Source organism: Dryobates pubescens, chromosome 12 (assembly GCF_014839835.1).
Source record: "Dryobates pubescens isolate bDryPub1 chromosome 12, bDryPub1.pri, whole genome shotgun sequence".
Classification (NCBI taxonomy): Eukaryota; Metazoa; Chordata; class Aves; order Piciformes; family Picidae; genus Dryobates; species Dryobates pubescens.
In genome coordinates, this window is record NC_071623.1 from 13,181,717 (window position 1) to 13,202,151 (window position 20,435).

At 39.9% G+C, this 20,435-nt stretch overlaps 1 protein-coding gene across 1 annotated transcript in view; it reads left to right on the forward strand.

Annotated features, from left to right (window-relative positions):
- PRRG1 (proline rich and Gla domain 1) overlaps positions 1–20,155 on the forward strand; it is a 33,657-nt gene extending 13,502 nt beyond the window's left edge. The window contains exons 3-5 of the mRNA XM_054165735.1: positions 6,105–6,151; positions 10,519–10,679; positions 18,499–20,155. Coding sequence (XP_054021710.1) covers positions 6,105–6,151; positions 10,519–10,679; positions 18,499–19,020 — 730 coding nt within the window. The 3' untranslated portion in view covers positions 19,021–20,155. The remainder of the gene's footprint in view (positions 1–6,104; positions 6,152–10,518; positions 10,680–18,498) is intronic.
- The last annotated feature ends 280 nt before the right edge of the window (positions 20,156–20,435 follow it).

Genomic DNA, 20,435 nt, shown 5'->3' on the forward strand with positions numbered 1-20,435 from the left:
CCAAAGTAGCTGACAACTTGAGTTTGATTTGGAAGCTGACACTTAACCAGTAATTAGGTCAGTGAGCACCAGAGCTATAATGAAGGTGTTCTCCTGTCTGGTTACCTTTTGCCCTTTCTTACTTTCTTAATCTGAGTTCTCCTCCATTCTCTAACATTCTTATTCTTGTGACCCAATCACTAACCCAAATCACCACAATAGTGTTCAGCATATTGCAGCTGCCCAAAGCACCCTGCTCCCTGAGATACTACTCTGATGTGTAAGCGCCAGTGAGAACATGAATGGGTTTTCTATGCTCTTCTTGGTCACAGATTTTTGTGGAAAACTTATGGTGGCACAGAAAAAGAAATGTCAGATTTAGTTAAAAGGTGGTGTGCAGGGGAGAGTGGAACAGAAAGTAGACTGGATAAGTAACACAGTATCATTACTTTTATGTTCAGACAAAATCAGGATGAAAACAATTCCTACTGTGAGAGCTTTATTTAATTTTTCACCATTCCCACTTGAAAAAGGAGGAAAGGAAGTGGTTATTACTATGTCAATACTGAAATGGATTATTGAGTTAAATATTCCCAATTCAAATTCCCAAAGCATAGTGGTATTACCTAACCTAAAGCAGTATCTTTTAACAGTAGCTTGCAGAAGACTGAGGTGTCTGAAATGCCGCTATGTAAGCTGCTCACAAAGGCATAGTCTCCTGAGGATTTGTGCAATTCTGGTTTCAATACAGATAGTTACGTAAGTGTTCAGTTATGCCTCCCAGGAACTGCCCCAGATGGTCCCCATGTGCTTTAAAACAATGTAACTCACTAAAATTCTCCATCATCAAAGGGAGTGTGGTTACTTCTTCTCCCAGATGTGTCCTATTCACCAAAATGTGTGTATCAGAAGATTGGATTTGTCTGGTTTTGGTGGGGGGAGTTGTAGGGAAGAGATAGTTTATAGCAACTTGCCATGGAAATAAACAGAATAACCATCCAGCATATTGTCACAGATTTAAAACAACAAACCCTGAGTAAAGAAGGTGTAATGAAGCTGAGACAGAAGCTTGGACTTCAGTGCCAGCCAGCTGAAGTCGTGTACAGCTGCAGTCACAGATTCACAGAATGCATAAAGCTGGAAGGCACCCTCGAAGTTCATCTCATCCAACAGCCCTGCAGGCAGCAGGGACATCTCCAACTAGATCAGGTTGCCCAGGGCCACATCCAGTCTGATCTTGAATGTTTCTAGGAATGGAGCCTCAACTACATCCCTGGGCAACCTGTTCCAGTATTTTACCACTCTCATTGCAAAGGACTTCCTCCTTATGTCCAGCCTAAATCTACCCTGTTCCAAATCAGGAGGAACCACCTCCTTGCAAACAGGGTGGTGGTCAAGAGTTGTGGACAACATGCTAGTTTTATAAGTAATGATATATTTTATTGGGTTTAAGACCTAATGGCAGCCCACTAAATACAGGTTTCCCTTAGTGATCTGATCTGTGGTTTCAGGGCCATGTGTAATCAAAATTAATGATAATATTTTATAACACTGTGATTGGATAGCATCCACAAAGCAGAGGGTTGGCTTTTTTTAAGTTCTCTGTTCTACTCTTCTTATCTCATGTAGTCTCAGGTAGGACAAATCTTTTGTCTGATGCAGTAGTTTATGAAGTGTTCTATCTCTCTGTTCCCACTTGAACTCCCTGGAAAACCTTGCTGTTGCAGGGAAACAAAACTTAATAAATACAGCTTTCTCCCATATCCCTAAGCTATGGACTTCCTGTTCAGAGAGAAAGCAATATTTTCTCTCCAGCATTTGAATCCATGTAAATTCTTTTGTGCACTTTTCCTTGGGAAACATTCATTTGAAACAAATAAAATTGCAGTCTTCTGTAATGTTTTTTTTCCCAGGGATATGAGACTCGTGGTGGAACTGGGATTTTTATGTAGGCACACAACAAATTTTGAATAAATGGCAGTCAGATAATTGTCATCTGTCTTTCTGTGTAATTCCTTAATGTTTTCATTTTTCTTCTAAGCCAGGCTCCCACAGGAGTAATTAAGTAGTTGCACTTCACCTGGCTAGGGTCTCTAGACTAGAAAAGGGTGTTTATTTTTAGACTGAACATATACTAATGTTTTGGTTAGCAGTGTCCCTTGAATGTACCTGCTTTCATAAAAAAGCTCCAGAAGAACTGAAATACTTATAACTTCAAAAAATTGTCTAGCTCTATATGGCATCTGCATGTAAACAGCATCCCAGTGGTCTCATTAATGTTACAGATTACAGTAAGAGTAAACTTAACATCTGTATTCCTTGTTGTACTTGTACTGAAGAATGAAAAAAGTCAGTTCCTTCTCCCCTACCTTCCTACTGTAATGCACATTTCTCCACAGCTGTGACAGGAGCATGATGGCCTTGCAGAGTCTTAAGTCCCTGTTAATGTAGCAAGTGAGAAACAATGAGGGGGAAATATTGCAGCTGGTTTACATTATCCTTATTTCCCCTCTTTTTGTAATCCCTTTCCTTAACAGCTTCCTTTGTTCTTGTATTCTGCCTAGAATACATGACAGTCAGTGAGTGGGAACAGTGAAGACAGTTTAGACCTATGTGTCCTCCATCAGATGGTCTGTCCTTTAAGGGTACGTGCTGCACACAAGTTTCCATTTAACTTGCAGATAAGATATGTACCCAGAAGAGCTGTACCTGCCAACCAAGAGTGGTTATCTTAACAAATGCAACAAAGTCTTGCAGAAAGATTATCTTGAGCCAACAACTTTTAATGCTGAAATGAGTCAGCCTCCCAATTTAAGAGATACACTGTGCTGCCAGAATACGATTACCACCTTTGGAAATGTGTATAAAAATATTTTATGCTTACTGTTTGTACATAGTGAATACAAGGTTTGGGTGCTTTCAGGACTGAAGAAAGAATACTTAGCTGTGAAAAGAAATGTACAGCTTGTTTTGTTACTTCAAGATTGATTCCTTAAACTTTCATGCAAAATATTTCTCCCCAGTAAGATGCTACAGTCCTTTGGTGGTGAGCAGTGTTGCTGGTAGATAGCATGGGCTTTGTTGGTATGTCTCCTTTGCTGTCTGTTATGCTTTAGAATTCATTGTATTTCCCATATTGTCTGCTAGAAGTGGATGGTTGATTGTTTCAGTTTTGTTTCGTTTATTACCATTACACTGACGGACAAGTAGGCAGGCAGAAAAGATTATTTGTTGATCAGGTATGTCAGCTGGCAATTGAACTCAGAATTTGACAGTCAGCTTGGCCATAATGCTACCCATGCTGTCCACCATGTTTTCTCTTTTTCTGCAAGCAAATCTAAGATTTATAAACTCTTGTAGGGTGTGGAAGGAATAATACATAGAAGATAGTTGGAAGAGGGATTCCTGAAACAGTAATTACTGGTGTTACAAGTAAGATACTATCTGGGGGGTTTTGGTATTGTGTTTGTGCATATATGTGAAAAATACTGCCCTGACACCACAGAACCATCATAGTCTTCAGTAAGGTTCATGAAGACTTAAAAGAAGTAAACTAAATAAGGAGCTGAGTAGAGGAATAAATGAGTCAGTAGCAAGTCTGGATGTTCCTGTCATGTTGCCAGCCCTCTTCATTTTTATTAGCTGGTTTATTAAGGTAAAGAAGATTTATATACTTGTCTGTGTTTGAGCCCTTTTTCCAAGCATCCTCTGAACTGTTTAGTCAGTTGAACCAAGACTGTCAGGAGAGCAGAGGACTGGAATATAATTGAGCTCCTTCCTTTAGGGAAAAGGGTAATTAAGTAGAGAACAAAGACCCAAGCGGTTCCTCTGCAGTGGGAGAATCTCTTCTGTCAGTGTAATGTCCATGTAGTGACATGTGGTAAACAGGCACGTAGTGATACACCGTTGGCAGTGCCCTCAATCAACCTCTTGACCTGGTGGCTATTTGGGTGTCATAGCAGGAAGCTATGTTTTGTATAAGTTTGGAAATGAAGAAGTTTGGGGACATACAGGGAGAGAAGGCAGAGGAGCATAAAGAGACACATTTGTAGGAAAACAGACATAGTTCCAAGGAGCTCTGAATCTTGTAGTTGCTATAAGAAACTAATGAATGTTGAAGGAAATTTCTGCACCACAGCTGCTGTAAAGCTGTATTTGTAATATTTCTTAGAAAAGAATACATTGTTGTAATAAAGGAAGGGTGAAGAGAAACATAATTTGTTAGTTGCTGATTCGGTAAACTTCTGACAATATCTCATTATACAGTTGCCTCAGTTTCGACTAAAAATGAATAGTCTTTTCCCCTTTTCTTCTCTTCCATGTGTTTTCCCCAATTTCCCAATTTGTCTATTCTTATGTTCGTTCCTAAAGATCATGATGTTCCAAGCACCTCGTGCCACATGCCAAGCCAGTGTCAACACTACTTCTGGTGAAGAACATTCCATAGCAGGGGAGAGGCACATTAGCCCCTGCTCCTGCCACAGTTCCCAGTAGACAGAGCCATCTAGTTGTGACTTGACTTGGATGTGTGTGTTCTGCTGGGTTCTTCTGTAATGCTGTTGAAATCCACACCCAAGTTGTATGTTAAAAGAATGAAAAATTAAAGGCTAACTGAAATGTAATGCAGAAAAGCATCCCCATCAGAAAGGGGAAACCAGGCAAGGTGGATTTTGTTCACTGCTGCTCAACAGAACAAGTGAGCATTTATGGGGTTTGCTCTTCTGTTGCTTTGAATCTTATTTGAGGGGATGTTGCAAACTTTCAACCTATTAAAAGAGGTATATATGTTCTGAAGAATTTTTTTAAGCCTTCTGCTTCTGTTACCCTAAAATACTTAAGAATAATAAGCTAAACACTATTGTGGTGAGATTTAAGAGTAGTCTCATGTATACAGTTTATTCACATTTATTTGTCTTAACAGATACTTGGTGAACTTACTTTAAAGTCATTTTCCTCCTCTGTCCCACATGTGTGGTAGTTCCAGCCCTACAATTCTAGGGGCTAGGATGTCTTAATAAAGCCCCACTTTGGCAGCAGTCCTTACAAGTGCTGCAGTCTACTCTTGCAGGATGAAGTCATGTAGGACAGCCCATGCTCTAAGTGGTAACCTTCCTTCTTTGTTTATTACAGTAGCTGTGGCCAGCCTCTGAGTACACACACCACTTTTTTTATACAAAGAAGTTTGTTTATGAGGTTTTGGGTTTATGGAGAGTGAGGACACTAGGATGGGATGATACGTCAATGTGTACCATGGCCTCTGTAGTAGAATTAATGTTAACTTGTAGGAGTAATTTATTAGTTCTACCAACTTGGTTAGACAGTTGTACCTTTCTCATTCTTTGCTGAAAACTTTTGTTTTCTTAATGTTTTTCCTATACTAACAGACTCCAAGAAACGGAGAACTCAAACTACTGTTGCAGCCTTCAGCTACACTTCTTGTTTGCTTTCTGCTTGGTGGGTGCAGTAAGCTTCAGGCACTTTCTTGACTGAGAGCATCTCTTGTGTGTTCTCTTTCCAAGATGAGGTATAAACTACATGTAAGTTCTTGTAGGGCAGGTTGGGAACCTCTCATGTATTGCAAGTTCCTTTGCCAAACTGCAAGTCTTGTTCTGCCCTTGAACTTTATGCAGGCATCCTGTCTTTGATCAGTAGCAGACTCTGGGTGAGTCAGTATGTGTTCATTCTGATTTGAAAAAATCTGATCCATAGACTGAAGATAATGAGTTAACTTGATCTCTGCAGAGTGAATTTAAGTCTCAGATAAGGTATAACCAATTGCAGTGGAGGATGTAAGGTCTTTCAAGTTCAGTTAGGTAAAACAGAGGCTGCAGATATGTTTAAAATGAAACATGCCTTCTATTTTATGTCAGCATTTTTGCATATATTCTAAATATGGAAAACTTCAAAAAGGTTAAAGCTTTCATCATTTCATAAGAGTTAGCTTTTTTCACATAGTACTGTACTACTGGAATTAGTCTGCATGCAGTAGGAGCACAACTCAGGAGTTAATCTTGATCATTGGGTTTGCACCAACTGGTACAATGTAATAATATTTGGGAATCAAGAGAACTTTTCCAAGTTCATCATAATTCACAAACTCAACAAGATGTTTCCTCTTCTTACAGACCCGGTATTTGCAAGTTCCCTGCCCTGACAGTAATCATGGATAGTGGTAAGTTTGTTAACTTCATGATGAGTGCACATTCTTTTTTATTCCCTATGAAGTGAGCATTATCACACCCCAAAACTGTCCTCTACTTAAAATCCCCAGTAGTTTGCAGAAAAAAAAATGCTCTGCTATTGAACAGGGTTTGGTGTTGTATATGATAACAGACCTTTGCCCACATTAAACTGGACTGGAATCACACTGCTTTTCCAACAGAAGTATTATGTGCAGACCATGGTAATCATCACACACTCATTTGTGGACCTCTTAAAGCTGGCAGCAAATTGAAGAACTCAGAAAGGAATTTCCAGTCTTGAGTACTTAAGTTTTAAATGTTCTTAAGCTTGTCCCAGTAACTCCAGATTCTCAGAAGTCACTTTTTAAGCAAATGATCAAATTCTCCCTTCTGCCCTGTGCAAGACAAGTAATTTTACTAAGATCACTTACAGAAAGACTGAAATTTATCCATAGCTGCAGCTTCACATTTAAGATAAACATTTATTTCTAGTACTTAGTGGTGGGTTTAATCTGCTTGGGTGTTGGTAAGGAATCAGAAAGGAAGCCTCAAAAATTACTTCTGTAGAGCTGGTTTTGATGTCCAGGATGCCATGGGATTTGCTTCACCAACACTTCTGTGTCTCAGAATATTTCTCCTACATTGCTTCTCCTTATTGCTTCTGTCACTAAAGACCTGCAGCCTGTTTTCTTTGCCTGTGACAGCTTCTGCTGGCAGGCTGAGACACATTTATCCTCCTTTGTCCTTGCCTGTCTTTTTCTGATTCTGATTGAATTTCACCTTGCTAGAGTATCTGTTTGCTATTACAATAGCACACAGGTTTTCAAGAGAACTTATAACAGATTGATCTGATCGTATTACTACTCACTTCAATAACTGTAAGTGAAACTAAGGTTTTGGAATGATTTTTCTTTGTAGTTTTCCGCTACATGAAAACTTGCTAAAAGCTAAGTCTTTTACAGTTACAGAGCACAGGCATGTCTGAAGAAATAAACATGGGTTTAAATGCATTAAATGTGGTAGTTGTAGATCTTTATCTGTATTCTACAACAACTGAAGGAGAGGAAGACACTTGAGATGATTTCTGTGCCTATCTTACATAACGCCAAAATCAGCATTTTTCTTTTTCCTTTATCTGATATTTGCTAGTTAAATCCCTTGAAGTGGAAAAGGGAGTTTTATATTGCTTCATTGCTTTAGTCTTGTCACGTGCAACTCTCCTCTGATTGTTTACAGCTGTGTAGTAACAGCTGTAGTGAATTTGGCCATGCTGTGGCTTGGTTAGGTGGGCATCCAACCCAAAGCATTTTTTACATGCTCCTGTACAATTATGACTGAATGTCTACATGATGGTGGTCTTGGAATACTAAGAAGTCAAAGTGGTTTCAGCAATATGGTTCCATTATCTCTTTTTATAGGATTCATCAGGCAATGACTGATTCTCATTAAATAACTGTACTGCAGTCAGTATCCATCAAGATTGCTCTGATCAGTGTAGATTTTTATGTTTTCTTGCTACCTAGGTAATTCACTTCTCAACAGGATTTAAAGTCCCTAGGAGTGGCAGAACTTTAAAAATGTCAAATCAAAACAAATTAATATGCTTCATTTTTTTCCTAGCCTTTCAGGGTCAAAAGCCATTTCTGGTGTGGAATAATCATGGATCAGTATTTATCAGATGCATTCAGAACTAGTATGAGGTGTGGCTGATTTTCCTCTATAGGCTTTTTTGTCTCTGTGATGTGTTTTCTATAGTGTATTCTGAAAGAAGAAAGACAATTTCTGAATATGAATTGCTAAATACAAAATGGATGGATGCCAGCTGTGAAGTGAAGTTCCTTAGGTTTTATCTGCTGAATGAAGGGAAACTTGATTTATAGTGCATTGTCTACTCTCGGGTGACTCCACATATGGACACTTGTAAGACACTCTAGGCTGTTGTTTGCACAAATGCACAGAGGAGGAGTTTGTGAGAAGTGGCTAGAGCAGTGGCAGTCTATCCCCATGCCTGGCTGCATTCTGACTTCCTGATATGAACAAATCTTTCAGCTCATCACATTTAGATGTTCACTAAAGCATGTTGAAAGAAACCAAGTTCTTCAGGCCAGGGGGGAAGTCAGAACAATTGTGAAGTGGAAAGAAGAGATTTTGAATATTAATTTCTGTGTTACTTGCTCAGTAAAGTTACACAGTGGAAGATGCCTGTTTGCTCACCTGTAGTGCTTTAGAAAACTAAAACTGCAGTGGGTGCAGTTGTAGAGTTCTACAGTACCACAAACACTGTAATTTGTGCAGTGCATGCACATACCACGTATATTCAGCTGAAAGCATAGGAGGTTTGGAGTTTAATCTTCAAATCATCATTTAATCCATTGCAAAATGAAAGTAATTGTCTGATGATTTGCAACAAAGTACACCACAGAGACTAAACAAAATGAAATTAGAGTAGATATGCCTAATTGTGGTAGTAGCCTCACTGCTGAAAAATGCCACCACTTCTGTCTATAGCAAAAGCATAGTGATATCTTTGTAGACTTGTTGCCATCCTCTTTTAAAATTCAAAATCAGATATTAAGGGGGGGGGGAAAAATTAACTAATTAATGTAAAATTATAGATAAATCAGTGCCTAGACCAGGCAGTCTCTGTCCTTCAGCAGGCAGTGAGAACTTGTCTTCATGGCATATCAGCAGTCCCAGACTCGCTGTAAGTGAGCTGATGCAGAAATGATTGCATAGGTAAAGAAATTGTGTGGGAACACATCCTGAGCTGTGTCAAGAGACGTGTGCCCAGCAGGTCAAGGGAGGTGATTCTCCCCCTCTATCTACTCTGCTCCCATGAGATTTCCCCTGGAGTCATCATCCATCTGTGGGGCCCCTAGCGTAAAGACAAGGACCTGCTCGAGCAAGTTCAGAGCAGGGCCGCAAAGATGATCAGGGGACTGGAGCACCTTCCCTATGAAGACAGGCTGAGAGAGTTGGGGGTCTTCAGCCTGGAGGAGAGAAGGCTTCTGGGAGATGTTAGAGGAGCATTCCTGCACCTAAAGGGAACTACAGCAAAGATGGAGAGGGACTTTTTTGTCAGGGAATGTAGTGATAGAATGATGGCTAATGGTTTCAGACTGGAATAAGGTAGATTTAGATTAGACCCTAGGAAGAAATTCTTGACAGTGAGATTGGTGAGATGCTGGAACAGGTTGCCTAGAGAGGTGCATTCTCCCCCTCTGGAATTGTTCAAGGCCACCTGTTGAATAGGGCTTTGAGCAGCCTGATCTAGTGGAAAGTGCCCCCACCCATGGCAGAAGGGGTTGGAGCTGGATGATCTTTAAGGCCCATTCCAACCCAAACCATTCTAGGGTTCTGTGGAAGTGGCCTGGGTGTATTAGTATGGCAGTGCATTGAACAGTTAGCTGACAGGGAGAGCCCAAGAGCAGTGTTGCACTGACCTGATGTTCTTGCTTCTTGGTCTAAAGTACCTGGAGAATTTCTACATCATTTACTGCACATTCCAATTCCAGGTAATTCAGCTTGCTAGATTTTGGAATGTTCCAGTTTCTGCATATTAACTGCAAAAATGATTGGGTCAAGGTTTTTGAGGGTAAGTTGGATCATTAGAAGAAAGAAAAGAGATTACTTCCAGCTTTCTTCCTTGAACAAAAAACTAAGGAATTCATGTAAAGAATGCCTGTGTCAGAAAACATTGGTTGACTTTTGGAGATACTGTATTTGATTCATCAGCTAAGGTGAGGTTTTCTATACAATTCAAGAAAGTAGAGGCTACTTCCCCACACACCCCAAAAGGGGAACTATTTCATGGTTGAGTAAATGGAGCAGGTCTGCTTCAGAGTTGGTTGAGAAAACTGTCAGACTTAAAATTTGATAAATATAGCTGCTCTGGTGTGTGTGAGTCTGGGTAATTCTCATAAACATTTATATCCAGAACTTCAGACATTCTGGTTATGATGCCCTCAGGCAGTTGTAAATATGTTTTTGAATGTTCACAAGCAGGATCTCTTTGTTCTGTGTCATCTTAGTTTAAGAAGTCACATGAGCTGAGCACGTGCCTCTCCTGAGCACTCTTCTCAGGAACTGGCTTCAATCTTGATTAGGCATAAATGACTGTGATGCCACGTTGAGGTCCATTGCATTTATGATGCTATAGCAATAACCACTGAAATTGTAAGCCCAGCTGCTTACAACAGTGAACAAAATTAGGAAAGGCCTTTTATCATAAAAAATAAAGGGAAAGACTTTGGAAAAACTCTTTATTTCCCAGAGCATGTTTTCGTTGAGCAATTTTAGCACAAGGTTTTGGAGATCTATTTTGGAAGTGACCTTTGTTATCTCTCTTCTCATTCAGTATTCTTAACAGAGGACAAAGCCAATTCTTTGTTAAAAAGATACCCGAGAGCCAACACGTTTCTGGAAGAATTAAAGCAAGGTGACATCGAACATGAATGCAGGGAAGAAATCTGTAGCTATGAAGAAGCAAGAGAAGCATTTGAAAATGAGGAAAAAACGGTATGTTTTGGTGTGTGCTTAGAGATGGATGGAGTCTACTGATACTAAATTGTGGGGTGTCCTTGAATGCTTGTCTGTTTTCCAACTTTGTTTTAGATTTGTTTTTCTTTTGAGCCTTTAAGTAAATGAATACAGTGGAGATGGACAGACTGCACAGCAGTAACTTGTGAATCCTTTGTCCCAGTTAAAATGAATTTGAAGGAGTAGAAGTCTCAAAGATAATTATGCTGATAGTTGTTGTGGAAAAAAAACTTGCAACTGGGAGGAAAAGGAACACAAATTAATAATAGCTCCACTTGAGAAAAGGTGGACAAAGATGTCATTGGTTTGGCAGCACTGTTTACCCAAATAACCTATGTACTGGTTTTCCTGTCATCACACCCTCAAGTCTGAACTAGATACCATGAATGCAGTTGTTTTGCTTGGAAGGAATAATTGGATTGGAACTGTTGTGGGGAATAGATAGAAGGAGAGGGCACCAGCTCTTTGCTTTCCTCACTCCTGGAATAACTCATTTATTGGTTATGTTCACATTAAATGAGTGAGCAACTCAAAAAGCTTTCCATCTAAAATGATACCTTGAAATACACCCAGGTGCTCTTGTAGCTGGCCAAAGTGTTTGGTGCCAAGACTAAGTCTGAAAATAAGGAAGACAATTGGACTTCTTCAGTCCAAAATCTGCAAGCCCTCCAGAGGCTATTGTTAAGCAGCACTGATCTAAAACCTGGAAAAAACATTAATTTCAGTGCTAACATGTGTTGTGCAAGGGCAGTGATACATTAACTTCAGGGGAGTGAAGCAGATACTGCCCACACAGTTAATGGTTGCATAAGTCTGTTGGCTTCTCCAATTAAAAGAAGTTTGTGGGCTAATGGCTCTGCAAGCAATAGCTGCACATCATACCAAACATATCTTATTTTGTTTCCCAACAAATAAAAGCAGCACATAGGTTTTTGATGGTGGTATCTGACCCATTTAATGCAATAATGTCAATATTTTTTAATTTTTTTTTTAAATTCAAGACAGATATGGATGATATTAGGCCTGAAGTTGAGGATAAATGACATTTGGAGGTCCCTTCTGGCCCAGACCATTCTATGATTCTATGATAAATCTAAAGTGAAAAACAGGTGCTAGAAAATGTGATTCAGAAAAGTTACCTTCCAAAACAGCTTTTTTCCCTTCTGTCTGGCTTTTGGTTGGTTGGTTATTTTTGCAAAGAGAAATTATATTTGCAAAGCCAGTGAGACAATGAGCAAAGTAGTACAGGGAGCATTGCAGAGTTCTTCCAGAATTTAGACAGATGAGGCATTCCAGTCGTCAGTGGCTTAGCTCTACATCAGAAAAGGAGTGCAGGCATACTGAACATTTTAATTTCTTGGTGTTTTTTTTGTTGGAGGTCATATCTGGGTAGATGGATGTGGCTGGAATGAGAACTTCCAGACTTATTAAAATGAAGTGGTAGGACATGCAACATCTCTTCAGAGCTGCTGCTTTGAGGTGTTAAGGTGCATGCACACACATGATTTTTACCTCACAAACTTGGCTTGGTGTGGCCGTTCCTAATGACAGCTCATTGCATAATTAAGAATAGTGCATACAATGACACAACCCTCTGTAAAGGTCTAACACAGAAGTCCAAGATGCTGGGGAAAGCACTGCCGAAACACTGCCTCACAATTCACCTTCTTGTTCCCTATTTAGGAACATTTTGTGTTTTAGAAGATAGCACTTTCCTTGCAGGGTATTTGGGAAATGGTAAAATAGAAAAAGCTTCATTCCTACTCTTGCCATAACCTTTATGTCACAGTGGAGAAGCTGCTTCTGACCTTTTATTCATTTCTACTACTGTATCCTTCTTGCCTAGCTGCTTTATTCTGCTGTTGGTAGCTTAATAATGGGCTGGGCTCTGAGAATGTGCTGTCCTGCCTGTGCAGCTTCTTTTGCTTATAAAGGCTTTACTTAGTTCATTGTCCCCTCCAAGCAGTATCCATCCTTAGTAAGACTTAATGTATGTGTGCCAGAAGAAGGAAATGGGTGCAATAGACTAGGATCACAATACACTTTGTTCAGAGTAAGATGCAATATTTTCATAGATAGACCAGAATTCAAATAGAGTCCATAGCTTATTTATCTTACAGTAGCTTTGTTTCATGTAATTTCTTTTTGTATTTATTATCTTGTCCACTTGGTTCCTTGTTTTTGAGTCTCCTGAGGAGGTGTGCAGCTTCCAGATTTGTAATATTAGAATAAGATCAAGCTGTTCCCTCAAGCTCTTTTCAATGCATGAGGTTTTCTTGGAAGTTAGGATTGTGTAAATTAAGTGTACATGCATAGCTGTCATGGAAATATTGAATGCCTTTAATGTTGTATGAGCTTGAGGATTTTGATAAATTCAGAATTATTACTTGAAATTCTGAAGTTAATTATAAGGACAACACTATTGCATTAGTAAGGTTAGAGACAGCAGGGAATAATTTGCAGGACTTTGTGGATGAATTAAAATACAGAATTCAGAGCTGAAAAATGTGATGCATGCAGGGGAAAGGGAACATGCATTATATATATGATTGGCTCTGAACTCGCCTCAGAAACAAGATCTGAATTTGAATCTATGAAGACTTGAATTTAATGCTCAGCAGTCAAACAAAACAAAATAAAAACCTGAATGCTAAGAATCTGAAGAAAGGAATAGGGATCAAAATGCAGAATGTAACCCTATCATTGCATGCCCACAGCTTGAATGTGTCTTGTACATCTCTTATCTCCTAAAAAAAGCAAATTGGTAGCTCAGGGAGGACCAGAGAAGTGTGACAGTTGACCAAAGATATGAAAAGACTTCTGTAACAATGGATTGGGAAAGATTTGGATCAGGGAATATGGGTGATGTCTGTGAGTAGCATGAAGATTGAGCTGAGGTCAGTCACTTGCCGCCCTTCTGTCAGAAGAGCTAAAAAGGCCTCAAAGGAAACTAGAAGGTGCAGGTTCAAAACAAATCGAACGATCTCTTCTCACCATAGATAACAGAGCTGTGGACTGCCTTGCCACAGGATGTCTCAGATCCTAAGAGCTTGAATAGGCTCAGAGAACAGTGATTTAAGTGAACAGAAGATAAATCAGTCTGGAATAAAAGGGGTCGGTTTTGGCTGATGAAAGTTCTTGAAGCACAAACCTGTGGAAGCTGGGAGAGTTATCACTGCCTCCTTACGTTTGGACTCTTCTTTCATCAGTCTCTGATGATTGTTGTCAGAACGAAGGTAACAGATTAGGTGAATCCTAGGTCTGATTTAGTAAAGCTGTTTATTTGTAGTAGCTGTAGCCTGCAGGCAGCACTGTCTGGGGTCACCGGTTAGTTGTCTAAGGTTGTTAGGAGACTGAAAAGATTTGTTCAAAGCTAACTGTGCCAATCTGTGATTGGAGCACTGATGCTAATTTTACTTCCATTAACTCGTTTTTTAAAATTACATGACATTAAGATTTTACAAGGTAGAAGTCATAGATCTTCATTTGCTTCAAATTTCCTACAGATTTTAAATAGCAGAGACGTTTCTCTGTAAAGCTCTGTTCTAGCATAACATTACCACTAGAATGCTTAGCGAGCAACTTAGAACTTGACAGCATCAGATCTGAAATGATGTTATCGAGTGAAACTTTTGGCATCAGTCTGTGTGTAATTATGGATGCTGGATAAAAACCCAGAAGAGAAGAGGTGAATCTTTTCCTGCCACCTGAAACTGAGGACAGACCAGAAGAAAACAGTGTAGCAGGCATGCTCACTTCCCATTACTGCTTCATCTACATCCTCTGCCTACTGACTACCAAGCAGTCTTCTGTCTGGTATATTATTAGTCCAACTTTAAAGCAAGTCAGACAATTGACCAAGAATGATTTGAGACTGACGATGCTGCCAAATGTAGTAAAGGACTCAGCTGAAATTCTCAGCAGGGTGTGAGTCTCTTAATCTTCATGTGGATCCCTTATTGATTCAGCATTCAGATCCAGTTGACTAACCCAGACTGCATTCTAAGTATTAGAAATAAAAGGGAAACAAAAGTCTTGCAAATCTGTGTAGGATGCCCTTGAGAATTCCTTTTGATTACTTAAAATTCTGTTTGCCAAAGCAGCAAGGGACATTCAGAAAACTAGTTCTTGGTGAGAATACCTGTTAGCTGTTTTCTAAGGCTTTTCCACTGTGGTTATCTAATTCCATGGCCTGCTTAACTTAGTTTTTCATCCTTTTAAGGCATCTGTGCCTGGTGTTCCCAGCTGTACAGCACTCAAGGATAAATAATTACTGGAGTCTCTTTCATAAATCACAAGTTAATGATCTTGTCCAGTAGAAGCAAAGTCCATTTTGGTGGTGGTTTAAGAGACCAGCCACTGTGGAGTGGATGTTTGTGCTGAGAGTGTTCCAACTTCTAAATTACTCTTTAACTTTCTGTTTGAGTTCTACAGCTACTTCACAGGTTGTCGGTATTTCCCTCTCTTGTTGTTGTTTTCATTGCAGTTTGTACTAACCTCACAGTGTGCAAATTAATCCAAGTTCTCCATGGTTTTGTTGGGCACAATTTGACTTTGACCAGGTGACTTGTCCTTCTCCTGTGCCTTCACTTCACAGTTCAGCATAGCAGTGGCATGGCAGAGGGGGAGAGTTGCCTGGCAGCTGCACAACTCAAACCTGAAGCATTAATTTCCTGCTGTTCCTGTCAGTTCCTCCAGTCTGGAACTAACAACCTTTGTGCTCCTCTTTGAAATACGGCTTGCAAAAATGCAAGGATCTAGTATGATAGTTTTTGGTTGGTGGGTTTCCATGAGGTTGTTTTCTGCTTTTTTTTTTTCTTTTCTCTCAGAGAAGGCAATTTACAGTTTTGTTGCTTTTTTGGCTGTTTTTTTCAAGCCACTAAATAGATGTTTCCTTCTTAGTATTTTTCACCTGAATGCAAGACAGTATCTCTCTATCTCTGTAAGACAGTTGCACACCTGAAGCACTGTAATTTTTGATGGGGGTGTGTATGTCTAAACTCTCTTCCTATGTCTTGCATAAAAATGAAAGTGGACACTATTTGCATCCTCAAGGCAGTTTAAACTGCTACCTTAAGCTCTTTATGCACCTGTCTAGTCGTACCATCAACTTGAACGGCCCCCACAGCCACATAGCCTATTCTGAACTAATTGCCTGCCACTCTGGGAAAACATCTGTTCTGCTGCTTTGCCATGTTGCACAATGACAAGGAGACATGCTGGTATTTCAGCTTTCTGAAGAAGGTACAGAGATGTTTTCTCAGCTAGAATTAACATGGAAACAATACTAAAATACCAGCCACAACCTACTACCCTTCCGCTGGAGAAGTCTGCAACACAAAACATATTGCTGGGGGGAAAGTGTGACTTCTTCCTTTTCATCAACACTACCTTTCTCCTCCACACACTCTTTTTAAATGGCACACACCTGCACAGTATATTTGATGACTTTCAGTAAATCTTTACAAACATTGTACCATTTTGTTCCTTTGCTGCCATTGAGGCAGCGAAACAGTGAAGTGCAAAGTTTGGTTCCAGCACAGACAATAGCATTTCATAATCCTAATAAATCCTCTGCTGTTTTTTCAGTCCTCAATATATTTATTATTTGTTCCACTAAAGAATCTGGTTGGTTGTATTCAAACTATATGGAAAGGTAATAGGTAACAGATCCTAATCTCTGGTGATCTGGTGGGGAGAGGTGAAGTGTTTGGTTTTGTTGGTTCTTATGCAGAGATCCCAAAAGTCCTCAGTTGTACAGCTAAGGTAATTTGTTAATGTTTAGTTTGCCCTCTCAAATATGTTGTTCTAAAGTTGTCATGGTTGATATGGGACTCACTGTAATAATGCATCAAGGAAGGCCCTTTTAGTAGAGAAGTATCTAGAGAAGTTAGTCCATCTTCCATGACTTGCGTATTTCGTCTGAAGTCAGTTCTACTTAACTTGAATGATTTGGACCTGGGTTCACATCATAGAGGGACACTGTGAAGGCTTGCTTGTGATGTCAAGCCTTGGAACTGAGGGAAACCTCCTGATCCTGGATTGCTGTGGCAATTAAGGCTTTTTAAAAATCATTATTAATTTTTATTTGTTCTGCCTGTATATTTTTTAAAGCTACAGGATAGGCAGTTGCTTCATCATGGCATTGCTTTTAATCCCAGTAAATTCTGATCTAGAAGCATCAACGTTACAAGAATGTATTTTGCCCAGGGTGTCCTGCTCCTGGCTTTGCACAGAGCAAGCTTAGCCACCGTGCTAGAGGCCATGCTGCTTCTGGACCTAAGCTGCCTCTGAGATCCGTTTCCTGGCATTCTCTGTTTAGTGCTGCTCATGCAGCAGCAGTTCTGAACTCAGAAAAGTGGTGGATCTGACTTGTTTGTGCACACAGTCAGTCTATGACCTGAATATATCATTTACTAATAACAGAACAATAGCAACATCACATTTGTCTGGGGACTGTTACATAAATACTTGCATGTGAGATGGGTGCTGTCATTCCAAATAAATGCTGGCATGAGTATGAATGGGTCAGGTCTCTGCATTTTTAAAGAAAAGAAGGGAGTTCAGAGCCTCTGTTAATGGATTTGGGCAGAGGGTGTTTAACTGTGGGATTTGTTCTGAAATTACACATGACTATGAAACAGTGGAAGAGTTTCTTAATAGGAGAGATCTTATTACAGGTGAGGGTGACTACTTTTTTTGAGACAGGTTCTTCTTTTCTTTGTCTGTTCTTCCCCCACTAGCATTCCCTGCAGAGGAAGTTGGATGGAGCCATGATCTTTGGGGCTGGTGCTTGTGGCTATTAGTATAGAAAAGAATGCTTTCAAGTGCTGGTGTCCCACTTCATCTTTATATTCACCTCTCACTTTCTGTTCCATTTATCTGCAGCTGTGTTGTTGACATTTCTAGAATACAATAAGCTGTGTATATTCTTAGAGTGCTTGAAGCCATTTTCAACTCTAAACAGAGGATCTGAATCAACTCATAATAAGCAGACAGCAATTGCTTTGTGAGCCAGAGGGTGGGGGCAGTTGATACAACACAGTTGTGCTTTGCCAAAATGGTCTGTCAGCCCAAAACAGTATTTCCCTGTCAGATGCATTAGTATCTATATTAGTTCTATACAGAAAGAGTGATTGCCCATTGGAATGGGCTGCCTGGGGAGGTGGTAGAGTCGCCGTCAGTGGAGGTTTTCAGGAGGAGACTTGATGGGGTGCTTGGTGCTGTGGGTTAGTTGTTTAGGTGGTGTTGGATTGGTTGATGGGTTGGACACGATGATCTTGAAGGTCTCTTCCAACCTGGTTTATTCTATGTATTCTATTCTATTCTATTAATTCTATTCCAGTTTTAAAAGAAACAAACCAACACCTAACTTTTACCTTGAGTGGTGCTGAAAAGTTTTGATCCAATTGGCTGATGTGCATGCTGATTAGATTTCTTTCTTTTTAATGTTTGTCACCTAGTCCTGTGTGTGCTGCACATTTATAAACAGGAAGTGCAGATACAGGAATCTTGAAAGCAGTGAGGAGCTGGTTTTAAAAAAACACACCCCTTTTGTATAACTAGTCACATTGGACGACAGTTGGAAAGTTTATTGTGTGTGCTTATCCATTCCTGTTCTTACTCTAATCATCAGTATTTGAAATGCCTTTTTATTTTCCCCTCATTCATTTAAAAGAATTTTTTCCTCATTCATTTAAATGAATTTGACTACAGTGATTATTTATTTATTTATTTGCTTTTAACAGTTTAATAGTTCTGTTGAATAGTTCTGACTTATCCTGTCTTGCTCTTCTAGAAGGAGTTCTGGAAACTCTACAAAAATGGACTTCAGGGAGAAAGTAACACAGGACATTCCTGGTATTCATTTTACCTTGCATTTCCATTAATCATTGGCCTTTTTGTTATCCTCATTGTCGTTTTTGTCATCTGGAGATGTCTGTTTAAAAAGAAAATGCGTAGACAGTTGGTGTACGTGCACAGGGGAGCCCACGAAGCCATGGGTGATGGTGCCGTGGCTGATGGCAGAGGTCCTCTTCCACCGCCTCTCAGCATTGTTCATTCCCCACAGGAGGAAATGTATGAAGTCAGTGGGCTCTCTCCAGGAGGTCTGAGCTATGCAGATGGACGATCAGACTCAATATCCACAAGGCTCTCAAACTGTGATCCTCCTCCTTCATATGAGGAAGCCACTGGTGAAATCAGTATGAGAAGTGAAACCGAACAACATTTAGATCCACCTCCCCAGTACGAAGACATTGTGAATTCCGCTTCAGCCAGTGCAGTTGCACTATCTCCTGTTGTCACCAGTACTAAGTAAAGCAGGAAGAATGCTATGGACTTTTAAAAATTACTAATCATTTTGTAGCACTTTATCTTATTATGCATTTCTATAATTTAACAGACTTGTACAATGAACTTCACTTGTGTTTAGACTCACTTGTTCCTTGGGTTTGGGATTTTTTTGGGCAGGTCTTAGAAGGAATCTGTATTGAGAGTTTAGTGCAGGTACAATGTGGTGCTCTGTCATACTTCTCAAAAGTACCTCTGATTTGAGGGTAGTCACTTGTTTTATACCAAACATTGTCCACATTCCCCACAAGATTTGTGGAATCGTCCTCCGCTTTCCTACTGCAAAGTGTTAGAATTGCCTGAAATTTGGAATCCTTAAGCAACATTTTAGATAGCTATTTACACTAAAGGGGACTGATTTTTGCAGTATTGCCTCTTGTTTCGGCTTCTTTTCCTCACTTGGTTTTTTGTTACGTGCTGCAGCCTATCCTGGACCCTTGGAAGGCTGAGAGCTGTATGCCTTTGTGTTCAAACCAGACTCTGCTGGTGTAATAGCAATAATTTCAGAGTCCTAGCAGAAGTGCATTCTAAAGCTTTTGCTATTACAACTCAAAATTCTGTACGTGTTTAGAATCTAACAATTCAATGTGGTAATTAGCAAATTTAATAGTGTACATTTTTGTCTGTGTTCTGCTTTTCCTCTCCCTTCCCCTGTCTGTTGGTAGTTGTGTATTCTAGAGGTGAGAAGTGTGCATATGTTAACTTTAGACTTGAAAGTTCATGCAGCAGTAAATAATGAAATACTGAAATACTCAAGAGTGGATAAAATCCTAATCATAGTCTTCCTACCATAGTCTTCACTGGGACCAGGATATTATCCATAAACATGTAAGTCCAAAGGTATTACTTTCCTTTTTAAAAGGGAAGAAAAAGGGAAAGCATTCAGTGTGTGTGCCTTCCCCCCCTCACTCCCCCCAACTATGAAATAAAAACTCCTTCCTCAAATCCTGATTCTCTTTTGCCTCTTGAGTACTTCCATGTACCACATGTGCACCTCACGGTGGTGGCTGTGGGAATCCTTTGTAGAGTATACAGATGCAGATGCCTTTTTGCCTTTTCTCAGTGAATTATATCTATTCTTTAGCCATTCCAACAAGGTGCTTCTGTTGCAAAAGCAAACAATAACACTGCTTGGATTTTTCATTGTCTCTAAGAGCAGCGTAGTGCTTTTATCCATGGCATGCATTCCTGCAGTGCACTCTGTTCTCCATGCACACAAGCCTTTTTTTTTCACATTTTCCACAGCTCTTAGGTTGCAGGTACTCATCAGAGGTGCTGGGAAGCACCTTAGTGCAGGCTGGATCCAGAAGTTGTGTGGTCAGCCTGGCTCTGCCCTCTCCAGCTGTGAGCTGTGGGGCCCCTTGACACAGGGCAGGACTGTGA